This window comes from Hyla sarda, chromosome 1 (genome assembly GCF_029499605.1).
Source record: "Hyla sarda isolate aHylSar1 chromosome 1, aHylSar1.hap1, whole genome shotgun sequence".
In the NCBI taxonomy this organism is placed as follows: Eukaryota; Metazoa; Chordata; class Amphibia; order Anura; family Hylidae; genus Hyla; species Hyla sarda.
The window spans coordinates 481852883-481874512 of NC_079189.1; the positions used below are offsets into that span (position 1 = coordinate 481852883).

Sequence of the window (21630 nt, forward strand, 5' to 3'; positions counted from 1 at the left end):
AGCTTAAAGGAGATATCCAGCGCCAAAAAATGTATCCCCCATCCTAAGGATAGGGGATACGTTTCAGATCGCAGGGGATCCGACCGCTGGGGTCCCCTGCAATCTCCTGTACAGGGCCCTGGCATCCTGCGGGAAGGGGGCTTGTTGACAACAGCACGAAGCGGCGGCTGACACACCCCCTCAATACAACTCAATGGCAGAGCCGGTGCTCTGTCTTTGGCAATCTCCGGCTCTGCCACAGAGTTGTAATGAGGGGGTGTGCCGGTCGTTGCTTCGGGCAGTGGTTAACACGCAGTATCTGACCAGCGGGCCTGGCCCCAACAGGAGATTGCGCGGAGGCCCCAGCGGTTGGACCCCCCGCGATCTGAAACTTATCCCCTATCCTTAGGATAGGAGATAAGTTTTTCAGCAGTTGACTACTCCTTTAAATATGTGATTTGTTTTGCCATCTGTATGACATGTCAGAAATAGACTATGTTGTCAAGTTTTGTTGTTGTCAAGTTTTTAAAACATTCAGTTTTCTAGAAGCATTTCTTGTAATAGTAACATCAGAAGCATTATTTTGTTTGAGCATTAAATGGACTGTACATTGACTCTGTGTAGAACATGAGTAATAGATTATAGCCCATCAAAAATCAGTTGAACACTGATGCACAACCTGTTACTCTAAAGACATTTATTTATTTTAGTTTTTCTGAAGAGTAGAATGGATACCTGGGTCAGCAGTTTTTATGTTCTTTACCCCCTATTTCTGTCTTTGTTCTGAGGCTTACTGGCACTGAAGGATAGGCTGGCTGTTTATGAACCAACAATAAATTATAAATTGATTGCATTTGAATAAAATAAGTATTTGATCCACTATCTATCAGCAACATTTCTGGTTCCCAGGTATACTTGTATCAAGGTGCGATTAGGAACACTCTCTTAAATCTCAGCTTGCTACCTGTATGAAAGACACCTGTCCACAATCATTCAATCAATCAGATTCCAAACTCTCCACCATGGCCAAGACCAAAGAGCTGTCGAAGGATGTGAGAGGCAAGATTGTAGACCTACACAAGGCTGGAATGGGCTACAAGCAGCTTTACAACAGTTGGTGCCATTATTTGCAATTGGAAGAAACGGAAAATAACTGTCAATCTCTCTCAGTCGGGGGCTCCATGCAAGATCTCGCCTCATGGAGTTTTAATGATCATGAGAACGGTGAGGAATCCGCTGAGAAGATTTGTGGTGGAAGCTGAAGGTTTAAACCTGGCAAACCCCTCTCACCTCTGTGCTTGTCAACTAGGGTTTTCCTACCAAGTACTAAGTAATGTTTTGCAAAGGGGATTAAATACTTATTTTGTTAGTAAACTGCAAATCAATATATAACTTATTTGAACCGCCGGGTGGTGATCGGACCGGGATGACTGCTGATATCTATCAGCAGGCATCCCGTGGCAATGCCTAGGGGGGTTCTGAGACCCCCCCCCCCCCATGTCGACGATCGCGGCAAATCGCTGGTCAATTCAGACCAGCGATTTGCCGCGATCCAGGCCAGTCGGGTCACTGGTGACTCGATCGCCCGGAAAATAAGAATGATAGGAGCAAGGTGGTAGTGTTGCCACCCCCACCTATTGGGCAATCAGGCTGACGACCAATGGCAGGAGGGGGCGGGGGGGTTAGAGTTCATTTCACCCGCTCTGCCCACCGATCGAAGTCGGGGCAGAGCGGGGGGAACACGGGCGGCCAAGGGGGATGCCCGGCTTACCCGGAACGGCGGAGGCATTCTGGACCAGCAGCGGCGGCAGCATCGATGCAGGAGGAGCGGCGGCCAGAAAGTGCGGCGTGGAGAAGGCTGCAGCGAAGATCGCGGTAAGTGATCTTCTCTGTGGCCTTCTAAAAGCTGCAAAGCTACAACTCCCAGCATGCCCACACAGCCAAAGGCTGTCTGGGCATGCTGGGAGTTGTAGTTTTGCAACATCTGGAGGGTCACAGTTTGGAGACCACTGTGTAGTGGTCGCTAAACTGTGGTCCTCCAGATGTTGCAAAACTACAACTTTCAGCATGCACTGACTATCTGGGCATGCTGGGAGTTGTAGTTTTGCAACATCTGAAGTGGCACAGTTTGGAGACCACTATACGGTGGTCTACAAACTGTAGCCCTCCAGATATTGCAAAAGTAAAATTCCCAGCATGTCCAGACAGTCAGGGATGCTGGGCATGTAGTTCTGCAATATCTGGCGCATCATATGTTGCATAACTACAACTCCCAGCATGCCTGGACAGTCTGGGCATGCTTGGAGTTGTAGTTTTGCAACATCGGGGGGCTACAGTTTGGAGACCACTACTTAGCGGTCTCCAAACTGTTCTTCCCTAGTTGTTGCATAACTACAATTCCTAGCATGCCCAGACTGTCCAGGCATGCTGGGAGTTGTAGTTCTGCAACATCTGAAGGGCCAGATATTGCAGAACTACACGCCCAGCATTTCTGACTGTCTGGCCATGCTGGGAATTGTAGTTTTGCAACAGCTGTAGGCACACTGCTTGGGAAACGCTGAGCTAGAGTCTGTTTCCTAACTCAATTATTCCAACCCGTGTGCCTCAAGCTGCTGCAAAACTACAACTCCCAGAATGCACTGACAGACCGTACATTCTGGGAGTTGTAGTTTTGCAACAGCTGGAGGCACACAGGTTGGAATCACTGAGCCAGAGTCTGTTTTCTAAATCAGTGGTTCCCCACCAGTGTGCCTACAGCTGTTGTAAAACTACAACTCCCATCATGTACGGTCTGTCAGTGCATTCTGGGAGTTGTCATTTTGCCACAGCTGAAGGTTTGGGGCGCTCCCTACAGCCGCGTCGCACCCCCCCCCCCCCCCCCCACCGTACCGCCCCGGCCCCATTGCCTCCCAATCCCCGGTTTTATAATTACCTGTTCTACATCTGGCTCCGGTGGCGTCCTCCTGAGCTGTCACTGTGCGCACTGATGGTGACGTCGCGTCACGTCACTCGTCATTGCGCACAGCATAACGCAGGACGCAGCAGGAGCCAGGAGCAGGAACAGGTAATTATAAACCGGGGATGGGGGAGTCAATGGGGCCGGGGCGGTTGGGGGGGGGGGCGTTGGCGGTGCGGGGGGCATTATCGGCAAGGTAATTGCCAATACAGATAATGCCCAAAATCGTGATTATCGGCCGGTAAGATCGACCAAACCGATAATCGGTCGATCCGTAATTTCTAATATGAAGGCCCTTCAAATCCACTTCAAAACTGAACTGGTCCCTGAAAAATTCCGATTTTGAAAATTTTGTGAAAAATTGGAAAATTGCTGCTTTACTTTGAAGCCCTCTGATGTTTTCCAAAAGTAAAAACATGTCAACTTTATGATGAAATATAAAGTAGACATATTGTTTATGTGAATCAATATATAATTTATTTGGAATGTCTGTTTTCCTTATAAGCAGAGAGCTTCAAAGATACAAAAATGCAAAATTTTCCATTTTTTTCATAAAATTTTGGAATTTTTCACCAAGAAATGATGCAAGTATCGACAAAATTTTACCACTAACATGAAGTAGAATATGTCACAAAAAAACTTTCTCGGAATCGGAATGAAAAGTAAAAGCATCCCAGAGTTATTAATGCTTAAAGTGACAGTGGTCAGAATTGCAAAAAAATGCTCCCGTCCTTAGGGTTATAATGGGCTCCGTCCCCAAAGGGGTTAAAGACCGGTCTTTAATTTTGTAGAAATTGTGGTGGAATTCTGTGGTGGAATCCCATTGAGTTAAATGGGGCTTTGAATTTCAGCAGAATTCTCTGTTTTGAGAAAGAAAAAGGAGGAAACCAGGTATTTTTATGTTACATTTTTAAATAATAATAATAACAACATTTTATGGAGAGCCAGAAGGTTGTGGATCTGATCCCTTCTTCTTGTGATTAAGAAAACCGACACTATTGTCTGGGTAAAGAACTACATAATGGTAGTACATGTACAAAAAATTAGCTTTGCTGATATGTGCCTTTTGTCTTTACAGAAGTCTATCTCTGATGAAGGCTTTGTATAAATGCATGCTGCCAGTAGTAAATCAGATGACGCTCTTTATTTCATTCACTGAAGCAAAAATCTGTGCATAATTTATTTTTCTTTTTTTCATATTTTTTTTGTTTCTTTATGCACTTGTCATATATACACATGACGAAAAGATTGGCTGTGCTTGTGAATGCATTCTAATCTTCTCCTGACTTATAACTGTAATGGGCTGCAATCAGAGGGAAATAAATCCGTTTTTCTCTCGTCTGAGGATGTAATTTGAATAAGCAGAGCTCCTGTAAATTGGCAGTGCATGACAACATTGTATCAGATGAAAAATGGAGTTTGCAATGCTGACAACCTTTATATACATCTATAAATAATTTCTCTTCTGAACCGTTCAATCTCTGAATGATAAACAGCCAGAAAATTCTATTAAGTTCGCAACATCAAACAGCACATCTTGCCGAACAAAATGAACCTTTTTTCTTTTTTAAAAGTTGGAGTGAAGGCGGCAATAAATATTCCTTAACTATTGGATGTATTGCTAATTAGAGTGTAGTTGTGCTCCGTTCTTATGCTTGATAATATATCTAAGGGAGCATTCACATCATATCTTGTGCCTCTGTGGCACGGATCTGTCAGGAGACGTTTAAAATCCTCTGCCAATGTATCTGCTCTGATCAGCACAGACCCCAATGGACCGAATCGAGTCAGAAATGGTCAGGAAATGACCCAAACAGAGTCACTAGGTGACTCCGTTCAGGTCATTAGATTGAATAACAATACCAATCCAACCAGGAATATGTTAGTAGACCATTTTTGAGGTTCTTAATTAATCCATGCCATAGAGGCACAAAACATGATGTGAATGCTCCCTTAGGTTTACATCGACATTTGACATCCATTTAGAAGAGAACCGTTCATGTAGTTAAATGGATCCTAGTAAAAATTGATAACAAACTGATACAGAGGAACACTCTTATATTTGCCTTCATCGCCATAGACTTCCTGGTTTAAGGAGAACTACTATGTTGGCCTCATAGAACTAAGAGGAAAGAGTACCATGAAGAAGGACATGTTGAAGATCTGGTTGCAAAGGAGGCACCAAAAGGTCACTATACCAGCTATAAACTTAGATAAGCCTCACATAGGATCACCTATCTCCTCCCCAGTAATATCTACCTCCAGGAGAGCCCGGTATTCATCAAATAATTCTGAAAAACAAGATCAGTGAGGTATGCAAGTACCTGTTCTTTGGAGGCCATGGTAGTTGACTAGTAGAGGTTGGAGTAACATTCACAAAAATGGACGTTCAGTATCCAGCAAAACATTTCCCTGAGCATCATAAAGTTTTAATACAGCATTGGAAGTCACAAGGCCAGCAACTTGTTCGATTGGTTACCCAGCTCAAAATGTGATTGGCGGAAAAAAAATGTTTACGTTTGGACTTAACATGAAGCAGTTGGGTATAGGGATGCTGCAAACCGAACCAGTGCGACCTACAGGGGTCAAAGATATATTGTTCAGCTGTGTGAAGTGCAGATAACAATTCACCCTCCTCCCTAACAGAGGACCGTTAAATAAAAGAAGGTGGAAGGTGTCCTAAGATAAAGGGGATCCGTAGGGCAATCGTGGACTTACACAAAGCACACAGCTGATCAGATATCTTATCATTACGGCTGATTAGAGTCAACCAGATTTGGGTTCACCCTTCAAAAAGGTCTAGCAGCCGTTCCAACAGAGCGAATAGTCAATATAACAGGGTTTTGGTCAGAGATAACCCTGCACCTCCATGCAATTTCACCTGCACCACTAGACCAGGAGACCCAAACATATAATCCAGGAGAGACAGCATATGTCTCGTGGATGAGTGTCAGGTGAACTCAAGAGAGTCTGGGTGGTAATGGTGCTACAAGTCTACCAAGCCAACCCGAACATCAAGCCAGAATCAAGGTCATTGGAGCAGAGTGCACTACTGGATCTACCTGATCCCTAACCTATCCCTGGAAGAATCCATTAACAAGTTTAAATCCTCCATACAGAGGACCATAGCATCAGAACAAGATGAGGTGAAGGCAATACCTTGATGCAAGACTTCAAGCGTGGCAGGGGGGATTTTTATTATTAAAGGGGTACTCCGGTGAAAACCTTTTTTTCTTTTAAATCAACTGGTGGCAGAAAGTTAAACATATTTGTAAATTACTTCTATTAAAAAATCTTAATCCTTCCTGTACTTATTAGCTGCTGAATACTACAGAGGAAATTCTTTTCTTTTTGGAATGCTCTCTGATGACATCACGAACATAGTTCTCTCTGCTGACGTTATTATAATAATAATACTTTATTTATTGTTGCCCTTAGTGGGATTTGAACCCAAGTCCCCAGCACTGCAAGGCAGCAGTGCTAACCACTGAGCCACCATGCTGCCCTTAGCATACATCTGCTATGCATGGTTGCTAAAATGGACAGAGATGTCAGCAGAGAGCACTGTGCTCGTGATGTCTTCAGTGTTCCAAAAAGAAAGGAATTTCCTCTGTAGCATTCAGCAGCTAATAAGTACTGGAAAAATTAAGATTTTTTTAATAGTAGTAATTTACAAATATGTTTAACTTTCTGCCACCAGTGGATTTAAAAGAAGAAAGGTTTTCACTGGAGTACCCCTTTAAGGACAACATAATATTTGGTATGAATCTCTGCATAGACAAATATATACCTCCCATCCAGATCCCATTTAACAGATTTGGCCTCCCATCTCAATGGCTTATTAACCAGCAGTGACACCCCTATAAAATAACACATGTAAAAAAGCATGAGCTTCCCATTGTACCCATGGTTTACGGATCCACCTAGCTCAATCTTTACTAAGGTGAGTTTTCTCAAGGCCTACTATGCTAAGTTATCTAGATATCTGGGAACTTGTGAAAGGATCTTCACCCGTTTCAATGGAGTATTCAGCCCCCTAACATTCCAGGTGACACGCATCTGATTAGCCATACTAAAAAAAAATGGCAGGAAATGGCCCAATATGTGGGATGTAGGCCTTGTGTAAGCAGACTAACGGCAAACCCATAGCGATATAAAATCAGGTCAAATAAGAACTTAAACATGAACAAAAGTCCTTAGCCAAGGTTGTAGCGAAGAAAAAGGGTAACCAAGGTTTAGTTCTGATTTGGAGTGTGGCAATGAGCTCCATTAGCAAGGCAATAGCATTGATATAAACATTGTACCAGGTGCAAAGAAGAAAACCATGGGTAATATATGGTGCAATCCCACCTAAAAGAAAAGGCATGTTAACAATGCAGCACAGTTAAAGAGATCTCATGGATTTCCCAGAGCTAGATAAAGTTGACACCAGTCCATGGCCTTGGATGGAGTCATGAAGACGACCATGGTGCCTGCATGGGCAATGCAGAGTCAGGTCGAATAAACCATTGAGTAAACCAAGTCTCTTGACTACTAGAAACTGATCCCATTGCTTTTGCAGTGGAATAGAGAAGTCCAGGAATTTAGAGACAGGACTAGTAGGAGCAAATCCCCATAGCTAACCTCTCCTGCTCTGCACAGTACGTGACATGGACAGAGGTGTCAGTAGAGAGCACTGTGGTCAGACAGGGAAGAACAGCTCAACTTCCTCTTGAGCATACAGCAGCTAAGTACTGGAAGGGTTAAGATTTTTAATACTGTAGAATCTCCCTTAGTGGACACCTCCCAATAGTGTACTATACCTTTTGTTTGAAACTATACCTTTTGATATTAACCCGTACAGGACCCAGGGCATATGGATACGCCTTGTGTACCTGGGTACAGGTACGCCCGTGGGAATTCCGGTCACCGCCGGACGGGGACCGGACCGTGGTGACTGCTGATGTCGATCAGCAGGCACCCCGCGAAAATGCCCAGGGAGTCATCAGACCTCCCCATGTCAGCGATCACACTTGCGATTTGCGCCTCTTCCGGGTCATATGGGTCTATGGTGACCCGGAATATAAGGGGGATCGCAGTTGTCCATGACACCCACGATCCCCCTGAAGGGATAGGAGTGAGGTGACAGGGGTGCCACCCCTCCTATCCCTGCTATTGGTTGTCAAAAGCAACGACCAATAGCAGATCGGGGGCGGGGGGGGTTAACTTTCGTTTTCCCCATTCGGCCCACCAACAATAGGCCGGGCAGAACGGGGAAACCGAAGGGGACCGGGCGCCGAAGTCCACTTACCGATCGGTGGGCAGCGTGTCGTGCGGCTGGCTCCCTGGATCCTACGGAAGCCAGTGAGTTGCCTAGCAATATCTGGAGGGTTACAGTTTGAGACCACAATACAGTGGTCTCTACACTGTAGCCCTCCAGATGTTGCAAAACTACAACTCCCAGCATTCCCAAACAGCTGTTTGGGCATGCTGGGATTTGCAGTTTTGCAACAGCTGGAGGTCTACAGTTTAGAGACCACTGCACAGTGATCTCTAACTGTGGCCCTCTAGATCTTGCAAAACTACAACTCCTAGCTTGCCCACACAGCTGTTTGCTGTCTGGGCATGCTGGGATTTGTAGTTTTGCAACATCTGGAGGTCCACAGTTTGGAGATCACTGTGCAGTGGTCTCTGTGGCCCTCCAGATGTTGCAAAACTGCAAATCCCAGCATGCCCAAACAGCAAACAGCTGTCTCGGCATGCTGGGAGTTGTAGTTGCATACCTCCAGCTGTTGCATAACTACAACTCCCAGCATCAGTACATGCTGGGAGTTGTAGTTTTGCAACAGCTGGAGGCACACTGGTTGGAAAATACTGAGTTAGGTAACCACCTAACTGAAGGTTTTCCAACCAGTGTGCCTCCAGCTGTTGCAAAACTACAACTCCCCGCATTCACGGTCTTTCAGTACATACTGGGAGTTGTAGTTTTGAAAGGTTTGCCCCCCCCCCCCCCCATGTGAACATACAGGGTACATTCACACTGGCAGGTTTACAGTAAGTTTCCCTCTTCAAGTATGCGCTGCGGCAAATATTTTGCCGTGGCGCAAATTCCTAGGGGGAAGCTCACTGTAAACCTCTGCCAGTGCGAATGTACCCTAAAAACACTACACTACACTAATACGTAATAAAGAGTAAAACACTACATATACACCCCCTTACACTGTGTCCCCCCCCCCCCCCCCCCCCCAATAAAAATGAAAAACTTATTGTACGGCAGTGTTTCCAAAGCGGAGCCTCCAACTGTTGCAAAACAGCATCTCCCAGCATTTCCGGACAGCCACTGACTGTCCAGGCATGCTGGAAGTTTAGCAACAGCTGGAGGCACCCTGTTTGGGAATCACTGGCATAGAATACCCCCTATGTCCACCCCTATGCAATCCCTAATTTAGTCCTCAAATGCGCATGGCGCTGTCTCATTTCGGAGCCCTGTCGTATTTCAAGGAAACAGTTTAGGGCCACATATGGGGTATTTCCGTACTCGGGAGAAATTTCACTACAAATTTTGGGGGGCTTTTTCTCCTTTTACCCCTTATGAAAAGGAAAAGTTGAAAGCTACACCAGCCTGTAAGTGTAAAAAAAAAAAAAAATTTACACTAACATGCTGGTGTTGCCCCATACTTTTTATTTTCACAAGTGTAAAAAGGAAAAAAGACCCCCAAAATTTGTAACGCAATTTTTCCTGAGTACGGAAATACCCCATATGTGGGCGTAAAATGCTCTGCGAGTGCACAACAAGGCTCAGGAGTGAGAGCGCACTATGTACATTTGAGGCCTAAATTGGTGATTTGCACAGGGGTGGCTGATTTTACAGCGGTTCTGACATAAACACAAAAAAAGAAATACCCACATGTGACCCCATTTTGGAAACTACACCCCTCACGGAATGTAACAAGGGGTATAGTGAGCCTTAATACCCCACAGGTGTTTAATGAAAATTCTTCAAAGTTGGATGGAAAAATGAAAAAAGGCCCCCAAAATTTGTAACCCCATTTCTGTGCATGTAAAGTGCTCTGCGGGTGAACTACAATGCTCAGAAGAGAAGGAGCGCCATTGGTATTTTGAAGAGAAAATTTGTCCGGAATTGAAGGCCACGTGTGTTTATAAAGCCCCCATATTGCCAGAACAATGGACCCCCCACGTGTGACCCCATTTTGGAAACTACACCCCTTATGTAATGTAAAAAGGGGTACAGTGAGCATTTACGCCCAATAGGTGTCTGACAGATTTTTGGAACAGTGGTCCGTGAAAATGAAAAATTTTATTTTTCATTTGCACAGCCCACTGTTCCAAAGATCTGTCAAACGCCATTGGGGCATGTGAGGTGTTAAGGCTCACTGTACCCCTTGTTGCGTTCCTTGAGGGGTGTAGTTTCCAAAATAGTATGCCATGTGTTTTTTTTTTTTTTTTTGTGCTGTTCTGGTACCATAGGGGCTTCCTAAATACAACATGCCCTCCAAAAACCATTTCAGCAAAATTAGCTTTTCAAAAGCCAAATGTGACTCCTTCTCTTCTGATCATTGTAGTGCACCAGCAGAGCACTTGATGTCCACACGTGGGGTATTTCCATATTCAGAAAAGATGGGGTTACACATTTTGGGGGGCATTTTGTCCTATTATCACTTGTAAAAATGTAAAATTTGAGGGAAAACCATCATTTTAGTGAAAAAAAAAATCATTGACACATCCAACTTTAACAAAAAGTCGTCAAACACCTGTGGGGTGTTAAGGCTCACTGGACCCTGTCGCTCCTTCCCTTCTGAGCCCTCTACTGTGCCCACCAAACACTTGACATACACATATGAGGTATTTCCTTACTCAAGAGAAATTGGGTTACACATTTTAGGAAGATTTCTCTCCTTTTACTCCTTGTAAAAAATCAATAACTGGGTCTACAAGAGCATGCCAGTGTAAAAAATGAAGATTTTGAATTTTCTCCTTCAATTTGCTGCTATTCCTGTGAAACACCTAAAGGTCATTTATGGGGTATTTCTAATATGAAAGCCCTTCAAATCCACTTCAAAACTGAACTGAAATTTGCTACTATACTTTGAAGCCCTCTGATGTCTTCCAAAAGTAAAAACATGTCAACTTTATGATAGAAACATAAAGCAGACATATTGTATATGTGAATCAATATATAATTTATTTGGAATATGCATTTTCCTTATTAGCAGAGAGCTTCAAAGTAAAAAAAAAAATGCAGCATTTTTAAAAATTTTTATCAAATTTTGGAATTTTTCACCCAGAAATGATGCAAGTATCGACAAAATTTTACCACTAACATAAAGTAGAATATGTCACGAAAAAACAGTCTCGGAATCAGAACGAAAGGTAAAAGCATCCCAGAGTTATTAATGCTTAAAGTGACAGTGGTCAGATGTGCAAAAAATGGCCGAGTCCTACAGTGAAAATTGGCTGGGTCCTTAAGGGGTTAACAATCGTTTCCAAACCCTGATTAAGGGAATCTTGTTGGATTTTTATGTTTAACACATTGGCCCCGGAAGGACTTAATGAAGTCATAGAACGTACTACTATCTGATTTGTTATATTTATATATTTTTATTGCTTTTGTAAAATTTGTGTCTACTTATACAGTAGATGTTTTTTATATGCATTCTTTTTTTTGTATAGCTTGTAAAATACTGATGTCACTTCTGGTCATGAGATTGAAATTGTGGGTATTTATTCTGAGCTTTAAGTGATTTCTGTCATGCCTGAAGAAGAAACTGGTCCGGTTTCGTAACGCGTAGCATGTTTTAATAAAACCAGTTTCTGTTACTTCTTTGGATCACCTTACTGACACTGCCTACTATCCTCCGTGCCTGATGAAGCCGCGCATGTGCGGTGAAACGCATTGCATTTTAATAAACCTTTTATACTCACCTGATGTGCCTGTTCCGAGTCAGCACTGCAAAAGACTGACTGCACCTTTTGAAGTCCATTTGTCTCTATCTCCGTGGAGGTTAGGACTGGTTTTGGAATCTATTATTCACACTTGGGAGTGTGAGGATGAATGTGCAGCAGCCTTATACCTGTTGTGCCGGAATTTGCACTACCGTTTTAGGCGAGTTTGTCCTCGGCGCACTTGCTTTCAATCTTTATGCTGAAGGTGTCACACCAGGGAGCACTCTTGTCTTTTGTATTTTAGTCACCTCCTAATAGTGGACAGTTTTTAAAGGGGTTCTCTGGTGCTTACACATCTTTTCCCCTATCCAAAGGATAGGGGATAAGATGCCTGATCGCGGGAGTCCCGCCGCTGGGGACCCCCGGGATCATGCACACGGCACCCCGTTTGTAATCAGTCCCCGGAGCGTGGCCGGCGGCGTGTGACGTCACACCTCTGCCCCTGTGTGACGTCACGCTCCGCCCCTCAATGCAAGCCTACGGGAGGGGGCGTGATAGCTGTCACGCCCCCTCCCGTAAGCTTGTATTGAGGGGCGGAGGGTGACGTCACACGGGGGCGGAGGCGTGACGTCACATGCCGCCGGCCCGGTGGTCGCCTGTAATCAGTCCTGGAGCAAACACGCTCCGGGGACTGATTACAAACAAGGTGCCGCGTGCATGATCCCGGGGGTCCCCAGCGGCGGGACTCCCGCGATCAGGCATCTTATCCCCTATCCTTTGGATAGTGGAAAAGATGTGTAAGCACCGGAGAACCCCTTTAATTCCCTGGCAGAGTCCCATAAGACTTAATGTATTTGCACCCTCCAAATAAGGGACACTCCCGATAGCGGATGCGGACACACCCAATAGGGGACAAAACACTCCCAGTAGGGGACAATAGGGGACAAAATACTCCCATTAGGGGACAAAACACTCCCAATAGGGGACAACCAGGCTTATGTGCCGACCCTACCTTGCACTCAGGGCCGCCGTCAGGGGGTACAGCCAATACCTCAATAAGAGGCCCAGGCTCCCAGGAGGCCCAGGCCACCCACTGCATCCCCCTGCAGAAGACCGCTGTTTAAACAGGGGGCTCCTGCTTCTGTACGTTTGCCCCCCCCGCCCCCTTATTACCCCATGTGCCACATAATTTCCTCTTGTTCTCCCCTGTTCTATTTCATTACTACTTTATTACTCTCTGGGCAAATTATTCACCCCCACTTTACCACCCCCTGTGCCATTCCCCCCCCCTGTGCCACTTTATAAAGATGGGGTGATGAATTTACACAGAGGGTAATAAAGGGGGAATGAAATGGCACAGGGGAATCAAGGTTAAATGATGTGGCACAGTGGATCAGGGTGGATAATTTGGCATAAGGTACAGGGAATAAGGTGGCACCAAAAAAAAGGTGGATGAAATGATACATAGGGGTGATTAAACGGCACTCGGAGATTCTACTGTAATATTGCTTTTTATCATGTTTTCTAAGTAATTTCACTGTTTAGTAAGTACATTTCAGTATTCGGTCATTAGAAAGATTTTTGAGCCTTGTTTTCCAATAGGGAACATCTCTCAATAGTGGACACTTATTTATTCCTCAAGAGTGTCTGCTATTGTTAAATTCTACTGTAGTAGTAAATTTACAAATCTGTTTAAAGGAACAATGTCACATTTTGTTTTAATCAATTAATGGAATCATAGTATGAAGGGAATCTACGGTATTTTATGTGTGTGTGTGTGTGTGTATATATATATATATATATATATATATATATATTTAAGTTTTAATATTTAGAAAGAAAGGTGAATTATGGGGGCTGCCATTACCAGAGCATGTGTGCTGACGTCACTTCACGACACCAGCACACTTGCTCTACGGTAATGCAAGTACATAGAGAAGTACAGACGCAGAGCATCCTGTTTACTTACGTTATGTAATTCCAGAGCATGAACTTTATCATGCGCACAGGAGAGCGTCTGGTAGTTTACCTTTAGTCCCTTGCAGGCTCTGTACGGAGGATTTGCAGAGTACAGGGGGCAAAAAAACTCTTGCAGGTAAAGGATCCTCCTTGGTGGTGAGGGCTGCCTATAGTCTGGTGATAGGGGGTGAGCTGATAGCTGGGAGGTTGGTGTAGTGTTTATGTGGCCCTGCTGGGGTGGAGAAGTGAATCACAAGGTGGGAGTTGTGTGTTTTGACATTTAGACTCAGTTTAATTACTTATGGCCCTGTAATGACTACAGGGTCTGACTATCACACACAGCTTTCCCAGGCTTCTCAATGGCACATGATTTGCTTAGCACTTACACATTTCTAGCCATTCAGGTGCCTGGAAAAGCTGGGTGTGACAGTAAGACCCTGTAATCTTTACCGAGCCATGAGTAATTACAGCGTCTGACTGTCAGACACAACTTTCCAATAGCTTCTGAAAGGCAAGGAATGTGCCAGTGCTATTCCGATCATGTGCAATTCAGAAGCTTGGGAAAGCTGTGTGTGACATTCAGATCCTATCTAATTAATCACTGCCCTGTGATGATTACAGCGTCTCACTGTCTCACACAGCTTTCCCAGGCTTCTGAATGACACGTGACCTGCTGAGCACTATGAGACAACATATTCCTGTACAGTTTGCTGGATGTCTGCACAGAGATTCTCCGTGCGGACATTCCGTGATGTGAACATATCCTTAGTCTGCAATGACCCAGCTCTGGAGGAAACATCCAGGAGTCTGTTCTTTAACACTCTTTAGACACCAACAAAATGGTGCACACAGTGAAACTAAAAAAAAAACTACAAAACCCCCTCCCCCCCCCTTCTTATGCACACAGACAGAGGAAGGTAAAAAAGCAAGACCAGGTTTGCAGCAGTCTATTCACAAGTTGCTTGCCTTCCCCAGATTACTCATGTTAGCTTCCTCTGCTGGTCAACAGTGGGAAATATGACAAGTTATTATTTATTTTGTCATATTTTGTGACAAGTAATTTTTTTTTTAAGTATTTTCAAAAATATAAAAAAAATGTGAAAACATTATTTAACCTCTAAGAAAAAAAAATAACATTTGGTGAAACATTCCCTTTAACTTTCTGGAACCATTTCATTTAAAAAAAAATTCCACTGGAAAACCAAGATTCAAGGAAATACTCTGGGTATTGGTCCTCCGTACGTTGGGGGAGCCCAATGATCCTCAGATTGTTGTTCCTGTTATCTAGGTCATTCGTCTTCTGTTGCCACAAATCCACCTTATGGGTCAAGGAGGTGACTGCTGGTGCTAAAAACTCCATATGATCCTCCACTTGAGATACCTCCGTGATGCGGCGATGAAGAGAATGCATATCTTGATGAACCCACATCAATTTTGACCTCTTTGACCTCAGAGAAGTTTTACAAGCATAAGAAGCACATGCAACTGGTGTGAAACCTGCCTGAAAGGGGTACTCCACTGGAAAACATTTTTTATTTTTTTTTAAATCAACTGGTGCCAGAAAGTTGTAAATTGCTTCTATTTAAAAATCTTAATCCTTCCAGTATTTATCAGCTACTGTATACTACACAGGAAGTTGAGTTGTTCTTTTTGTCAGACCACAGTGCTCTCTGCTGACACCTCTGTCCATGTCCAGAGCAGGAGAAAATCCCCATAGCAAACCTCTCTTGCTCTGGACAGTTCCTAAAATGGACAGAGGTGTTAGCAGGGAGCACTGTGGTCAGACAGAAAGGAAATTCAAAAGGAAAATAACTTCCTGTGGAGCATACAGCAGCTGATAAGTACTGGAAGGATTACGATTTTTAAATAGAAGTAGTTTACAAATCTGTTTAACTTTCTGACATCAGTTGATTTAAAAAAAAAAAAAATTCAGTGGAGTACCCCTTTAAGGTCAATTCTTCCTCCTTCAAAAAGTCATCTGTGGGTTGATTGCCACAAGAAAGGCCCATTACTCTCATGGCTGCTCAACGTTGTGGGCGAGGAGAGTCATTGGATCACTCGTTCTCATATTCCTTTAATTCGTCAGTAGCACATGTAAATTTGCCCCTGTTCATTATAACTCGCACTATGAGGCTCAGTGTAATATGTAAACCACCAGCAGGCGGGATACAGGCAAACTGACCTCAGTATAGGTATGGAGACAGTCAGCAGGCAACAGAGGCAACAGAGACAGGCAATCTGTCCACACTGTAGAAATGGAGACAGTCATCAGGCATGAGATACAGGCAACTGACTTCAGTGTAGATATGGAGACAGTCAACAGGCAGAAGACATAGGCAAACTGACAAGAACTGATACTAAAACTGACCCACTTAAATGAATGGGATCAGTTAATATGGTAAATGGAAATGAAGCAGAATATACAAATGCAGACGACATTCTTTCTCAGTACTAATATTGTGAAAGTGTTAGCACTTATTCCCTTGGGATGGGATTCTTTAGGTTGTCTTGGCAGGATTCATTCTAGTTCTGGGGCACTGAATATATAACTCCTAGGCCGAGCTGCTTTATGGAGTTACAGGGGTACTCCGCTGCTCAGCGTTTGGATCAAACTGTTCCAAACGCTGGAGCTAGCGCCAGGAGCTTGTGACGTCATAGCTCCGCCCCTCATGACATCATGCCCCACCCCATCAATGCAAGTCTATGGGAGGGGGCGTGGCAAATGCCACGCCCCCTTCCATAGACTTGCATTGAGGAGGCAGGGCGTGACGTCATGAGGGGGGGGGTATGACGTTACGAGCTCCTGGCTCCAGCGGTTGGAACAGTTTGTTCCAAACGCTGAGCAGCGGAGTACCCCTTTAACAAGCCCTTAGGGTGTATTTAAATGACCATATTTACAGTCCTTATTATGTTTGAATATCACTTACCAAAACATGGAAGCAAATCCCAATAACAACAGGAAAAACTTTTTTCCGGAAGACACATACAGTAGCCTTGTGATGGCTTTACCGCACAAATAGCAGTCATAATTATGACGAAGTATCAACCAGTATATATTTGAATACAACCTAGCATTGATCTGTTCCGAATCCTAAACTAAAAAATGTATTTATATTACATTTCTAGAATCCGTGTCCACTATGCGATGAAGCTAAAGAAGAGCTTGCGCCATATATGGATAAGGTAATGTATATTCTTGTCTATCTATGTACATAATTAAGGCATGAATATGTCCGTGTAATTGGGAAGTGTTAACGGTGTACTAGGAATTGTCATGTAGGCGGTTGTAAAATGTGTGATTTACTGTGGGAGATTTTCTTCAGCATTTATTTTCTAAAAGGGAATGTGTCACCTAGACTTTTTTACTGATTAGATCCAGTTATGGAAACATGCTCTTTTCTTATCTGTTTCTAGTTTTATATTGTTGTCTTTTTTAATATTTATTTATTTCACTTTTGTACATAGTTATGGGGGCAGCCATCTTGCCCGATCTTGCCTGACCATCTCTTATCTATCTACTGGTGTCACCTTTCACTGTATTTCTGCCTGTTATGACAGTGAGGAGACCTTTGGTTTTCTCTAATGAACAGGTAGTCTACCTGTTATTAACCCCTTAGAGACCAGGCCATTCAGGCTGTAATGTCATTTATTTTTCCATGACTGTATTTAAAGGAAATCGGTCATCAGTATCACCTGCACTAACCTGTCATACAGGCTTGTAGTGCGGGTGATACTGATCAAAATGATACTTACGGCATCTTGAACCATCATGCCGTACTGCCGTAATTCCTCTTTTTCAGTATATGCAAATTAGGTCCTTAGGGAATGGGCGGAGCAACGAACCGAGCTCCAGGCACTCTGATGTCATATTTGCCAGACGGGCACTTCGCCTTGCTCATCCATATTGATAATCCCTCTCCCTGCTTGCGTGGGTGTGTTACTGTACGGCGCATGCGCCACTTCCCGGGTAAACCCAAAAACGGTGTGTGGCTAAGATCGGCTCCCGGCAAAGATGACATCAGAGTGCCCGGAGCTCGATTTGTAGCTATGCCCATGCCCCAAGGAACTAATTTGCATATACCGAAAAAGAGGAATTACGGCGTGATGGTTTGGGCGGCGTAAGTATAATTTCGATCAGTATCACCCGCATTACAAAACTGTTAGTGCGGGTTATACTGATGACAGATTTCATTTAAATGGTCATATCTCCTTTTTTATTTTACCAAAATGGAAATGTTTTTTTTTTTTTTTGCGAGAAGGGTTGTATTTTTCCATTACACCATGGGACAGCTAATGAATTTATTTTATGTAGGAGGGAATACAAAAAGACAGCAATTCTGCCAAGGTCTTGTAGGTTGTTTGGGCTAATAGGCAGAAGCCGGTGACAGACCTAAGGGCTTTTGTCAGCAGCCCTGCCATGGTAATAACTTGCACCCCTCCATCTGTTTAAAAAAACATATATGTCAGCACTAGGACTGCTCGAAAATGCGCAGTCTCATAGTTGGCAATGCATTTTCATGCAGACTTTATTCAGGAATGGGATTCTGTAGCTGAAATTTAGCCGTGTGCACAGTGCAACAGAATCCCATTGAAATCAATAGGACTTCTGCATGGAAGTTCCATCGTGTGAACATAGCCTAAAACATCTGAGCTCCTGCTGCAATCTTGTGGGTTTGCTGGGCAGTACCCACAAGATCATCATAAACTTGACTGATAAAAACTTTTGCCCTAAGTCATGTTAAAAGTTTTTTTTATTGACTGGTACACTTTAAAGGGGGTTATATTATCTTGTATGGTTATGCCCTATCCTGAAGGGGTCCGACCACTGGTGCCCCCCACAATCTCTAGAACATTAGAATGGAGCGACAGATCATGTATGATTACAGCCACTCCATTCTAACAGGAGACTGGGGTCCATTCAGTGTTCCATAATAAATGAAAGGAGCAGAGGAGGGCATAGGGAAACTGCTGCTCCATTTTAAAGGGGTATTCCAGGATTTTTTTAGATTTTTTTTATTATGCTACATGGGCTGTAAAGTTTGTGTAGTTCATAATATAGTGTCTGTACCTGTTTCTAATGGCTGGTCTCGTATTCTTTGCTCTGGATGTTCATTTTTAACAGAATACGAAATTACTCCTGTCTCGGGTATTTCCCAGGCTGCAGTGCGGCGGAGACCTGACATCACTAGTCAGGTGATGACAGGGAGCCTGTCTGCTTCAATGGGTGGAACAGCTGGAGGCACCCTGATTAGAAAGCACTGACCTTTTTCATTGAATCTAGCTTATTTGTTGTTCAATGGGTGGGGTGGCTGATGTGTGTGAGGTAGGAAAGTGGAATTTGTAGTAAAAAAGAAAACTTTAACAGGAAATACTGAGGTTCACAAAAAGCTAGCCACAGTGTTATGGTAATCTCACAACATAGCCATTTAACCCAAAGACAAGCGCAGATTCTTCCTAAGCATGTCCATTACTGTCTGCCAGGTAGGTGCTAAAATCACCTTATGCTGGATAACCCCTTTAACATTAGGATGCAGTCTTTGTTCCAGAGATTGCATGAAGCCCCCAAAATCAGCTAGTTATCTCCTATCCTGTTGCACAACGCATTTTAAGAAAAGCTTTTACAATGTTCTGACCAATCAAAACTATGACTTATCAGAAGTTTTGTGTAATGACAGTGCCCATTTAAGATTGTTCGGCACAATGAAAACTGCTAGATTTCAGGATTATTTTAAAAGTATTGGTGGTACGATTAGACCAAAAAAATTATTCCTTTAAAGCCTGTCCATTGCATTACTGTAAATTTTTTAACATTTTTTTTTTGTACAACATAGCTTTCCATATGTTCTGAAACAACCCATGTGAAGGCAGAAGCTCACTTTTGGCAACTCAGCAACACTTACAACCTCACACCTCCTCCCCATGGCAGCACAGTGACCTCTGCACATCACAAAGCATGACCACAACGCTGTGCCAAAGAAGTCTATGAGGTTTCTTATGTCCAGGTGTCTGCCATTAAATAAATCTCAAGAACTGCTGTTTACAGCTCAGAGCTGCAGCTTTCGACAAGGTAGCTGCCCCCAAAATCATGCACAGAAAATAAAATTTACAACCCCAAATAAAAGCAGATGAGAACAAAAACGCTTCAGTACATATTTTTAATTATATTTAAAAAAAAGTTAATCTCCTTGTGTTTCCCGGTCCCCCATCAGCAGACACAACATTTCATGGACTCTTTACTTTAGTATGAGCAGATAATTCTGCAGAAAGATTTTTTACGTTGCTCTGTATTGCTGTTTCTCAAACTCTTGTCTTCAAAATATATTAAAAAAATAAAAATTATAATCCAAGAGAGACATTGTATTCCATCACCCAGATGGTTCTATGACACTAGGGAGAAATCTAACTAATATTATGTTAAATAATGGTTAATTTATTTTTAAAACTTCTCATTTTATATGCAAAATGTTTTATTATGATAACAAAGTTATTAGAATAACACAATATTTTGAACAAGAATCCCTATAAAATCAGAATATTAATATTTAAAAAGGACTCTGCAAGAATAATACATTATATATGGGTAAGTAAATTGAAGCCATGAATCAAATTTCATATGTTATACCATCTGTAATCATATTTGTTTTCTTATTGAAAAACATATTTTCATGGTTCAGATTTCTGTGCCTGCATCCCAGCATACTGTATTTTGTTTTACAAGTATAAACTGTGAGAGTAATTTGATATCCTAATGGAAAACACAAGTCACAACAAATTATTGGATGGAATTGAGCAATATAGGGTGATCTTATGTCTCCTGTCTTATATAAGGAGCTGTCACACTTCTTAACTATTTAATTTGCATTCAGATGTCTTCAATGCTGTGTAGATGTAGACAGAACGTAAGTATTTGGGAGTGGCAAGAAGTGGTATAGACATGATGCTGATTTTTATGTTTAATATCCTCTCTAGAAAATCACTATATGAAAAATAGGAAAAGTAGCAAAAATATTAAGTGGTTTATTACAGCTAAAAATAGGACAATGTTTCTGTGGTCTCACACCACCTTTCTCAAGATATATATATATATATATATATATATATATAGATATATATATATAATGAAAAACATTATAAGAAACAGAGAGCACAGTCACTAACCATTGCACCTGTATGAGCTAATACTGCACAGTTCTCAGAGGTATCCAATGGCCGTAGCTGACAAATGAAAATACTGACGGGGTGCTAAGTTGTGAAAAACATAGAACTGGAATCCAATAGATAAGGGAGAGTGAACTTGCACTCACCGTCCATGTAGTCAGATAAATCACGGGTCCTCCATTCGGCAGGGAGACATAAGATGAGAGCGCTCAGAGGCTAACAGCCATTTTCGCGCACAACAATGTGCTTCTTCCAGCCGGAAGAATCTGGCGCACAGCCCGACAAAACATGTCGAATTTGCAATAGTAAATGAGGGCCAATGTATCGCCTAGTTTTTTTTTCTGATCAGAGACAGAAACATGTTGTTGTTTTTTTTTTTTTTTTGTAATAAACCATTTCTATTTCCTGGTTTTATTTATTTAATTTTTTTTTGTGCATTATTATGGGGCTGCCATCTTGCCTGAGCTGTTTTAATAGCAATGAGGGATACGCTTTACAACAAACCCATGGACCATACACTATCAACATTTATTAAGACAAATTGAGATGTTACTGGGTATGCTCTCTGACCTCCTCAGAGGTCATTCTACAGGGAGGGGGGATGATAAGATTTCTTGTGAATTGTGGTGGATCCAGTGTTGTCTATCTACTGATGTTACCTTTCTCTGTAATCCTATCTGGGCTTAAAAGAAAGG

The 21630-nt window shown here is 42.8% G+C and overlaps 1 protein-coding gene across 1 annotated transcript in view; it reads left to right on the forward strand.

Moving 5' to 3' along the window:
• The window catches only part of C1H5orf63 (chromosome 1 C5orf63 homolog), a 61077-nt gene that overhangs the window by 18463 nt on the left and 20984 nt on the right, over positions 1-21630 (forward strand). The window contains exon 4 of the mRNA XM_056537306.1: positions 16904-16960. Coding sequence (XP_056393281.1) covers positions 16904-16960 — 57 coding nt within the window. The remainder of the gene's footprint in view (positions 1-16903; positions 16961-21630) is intronic.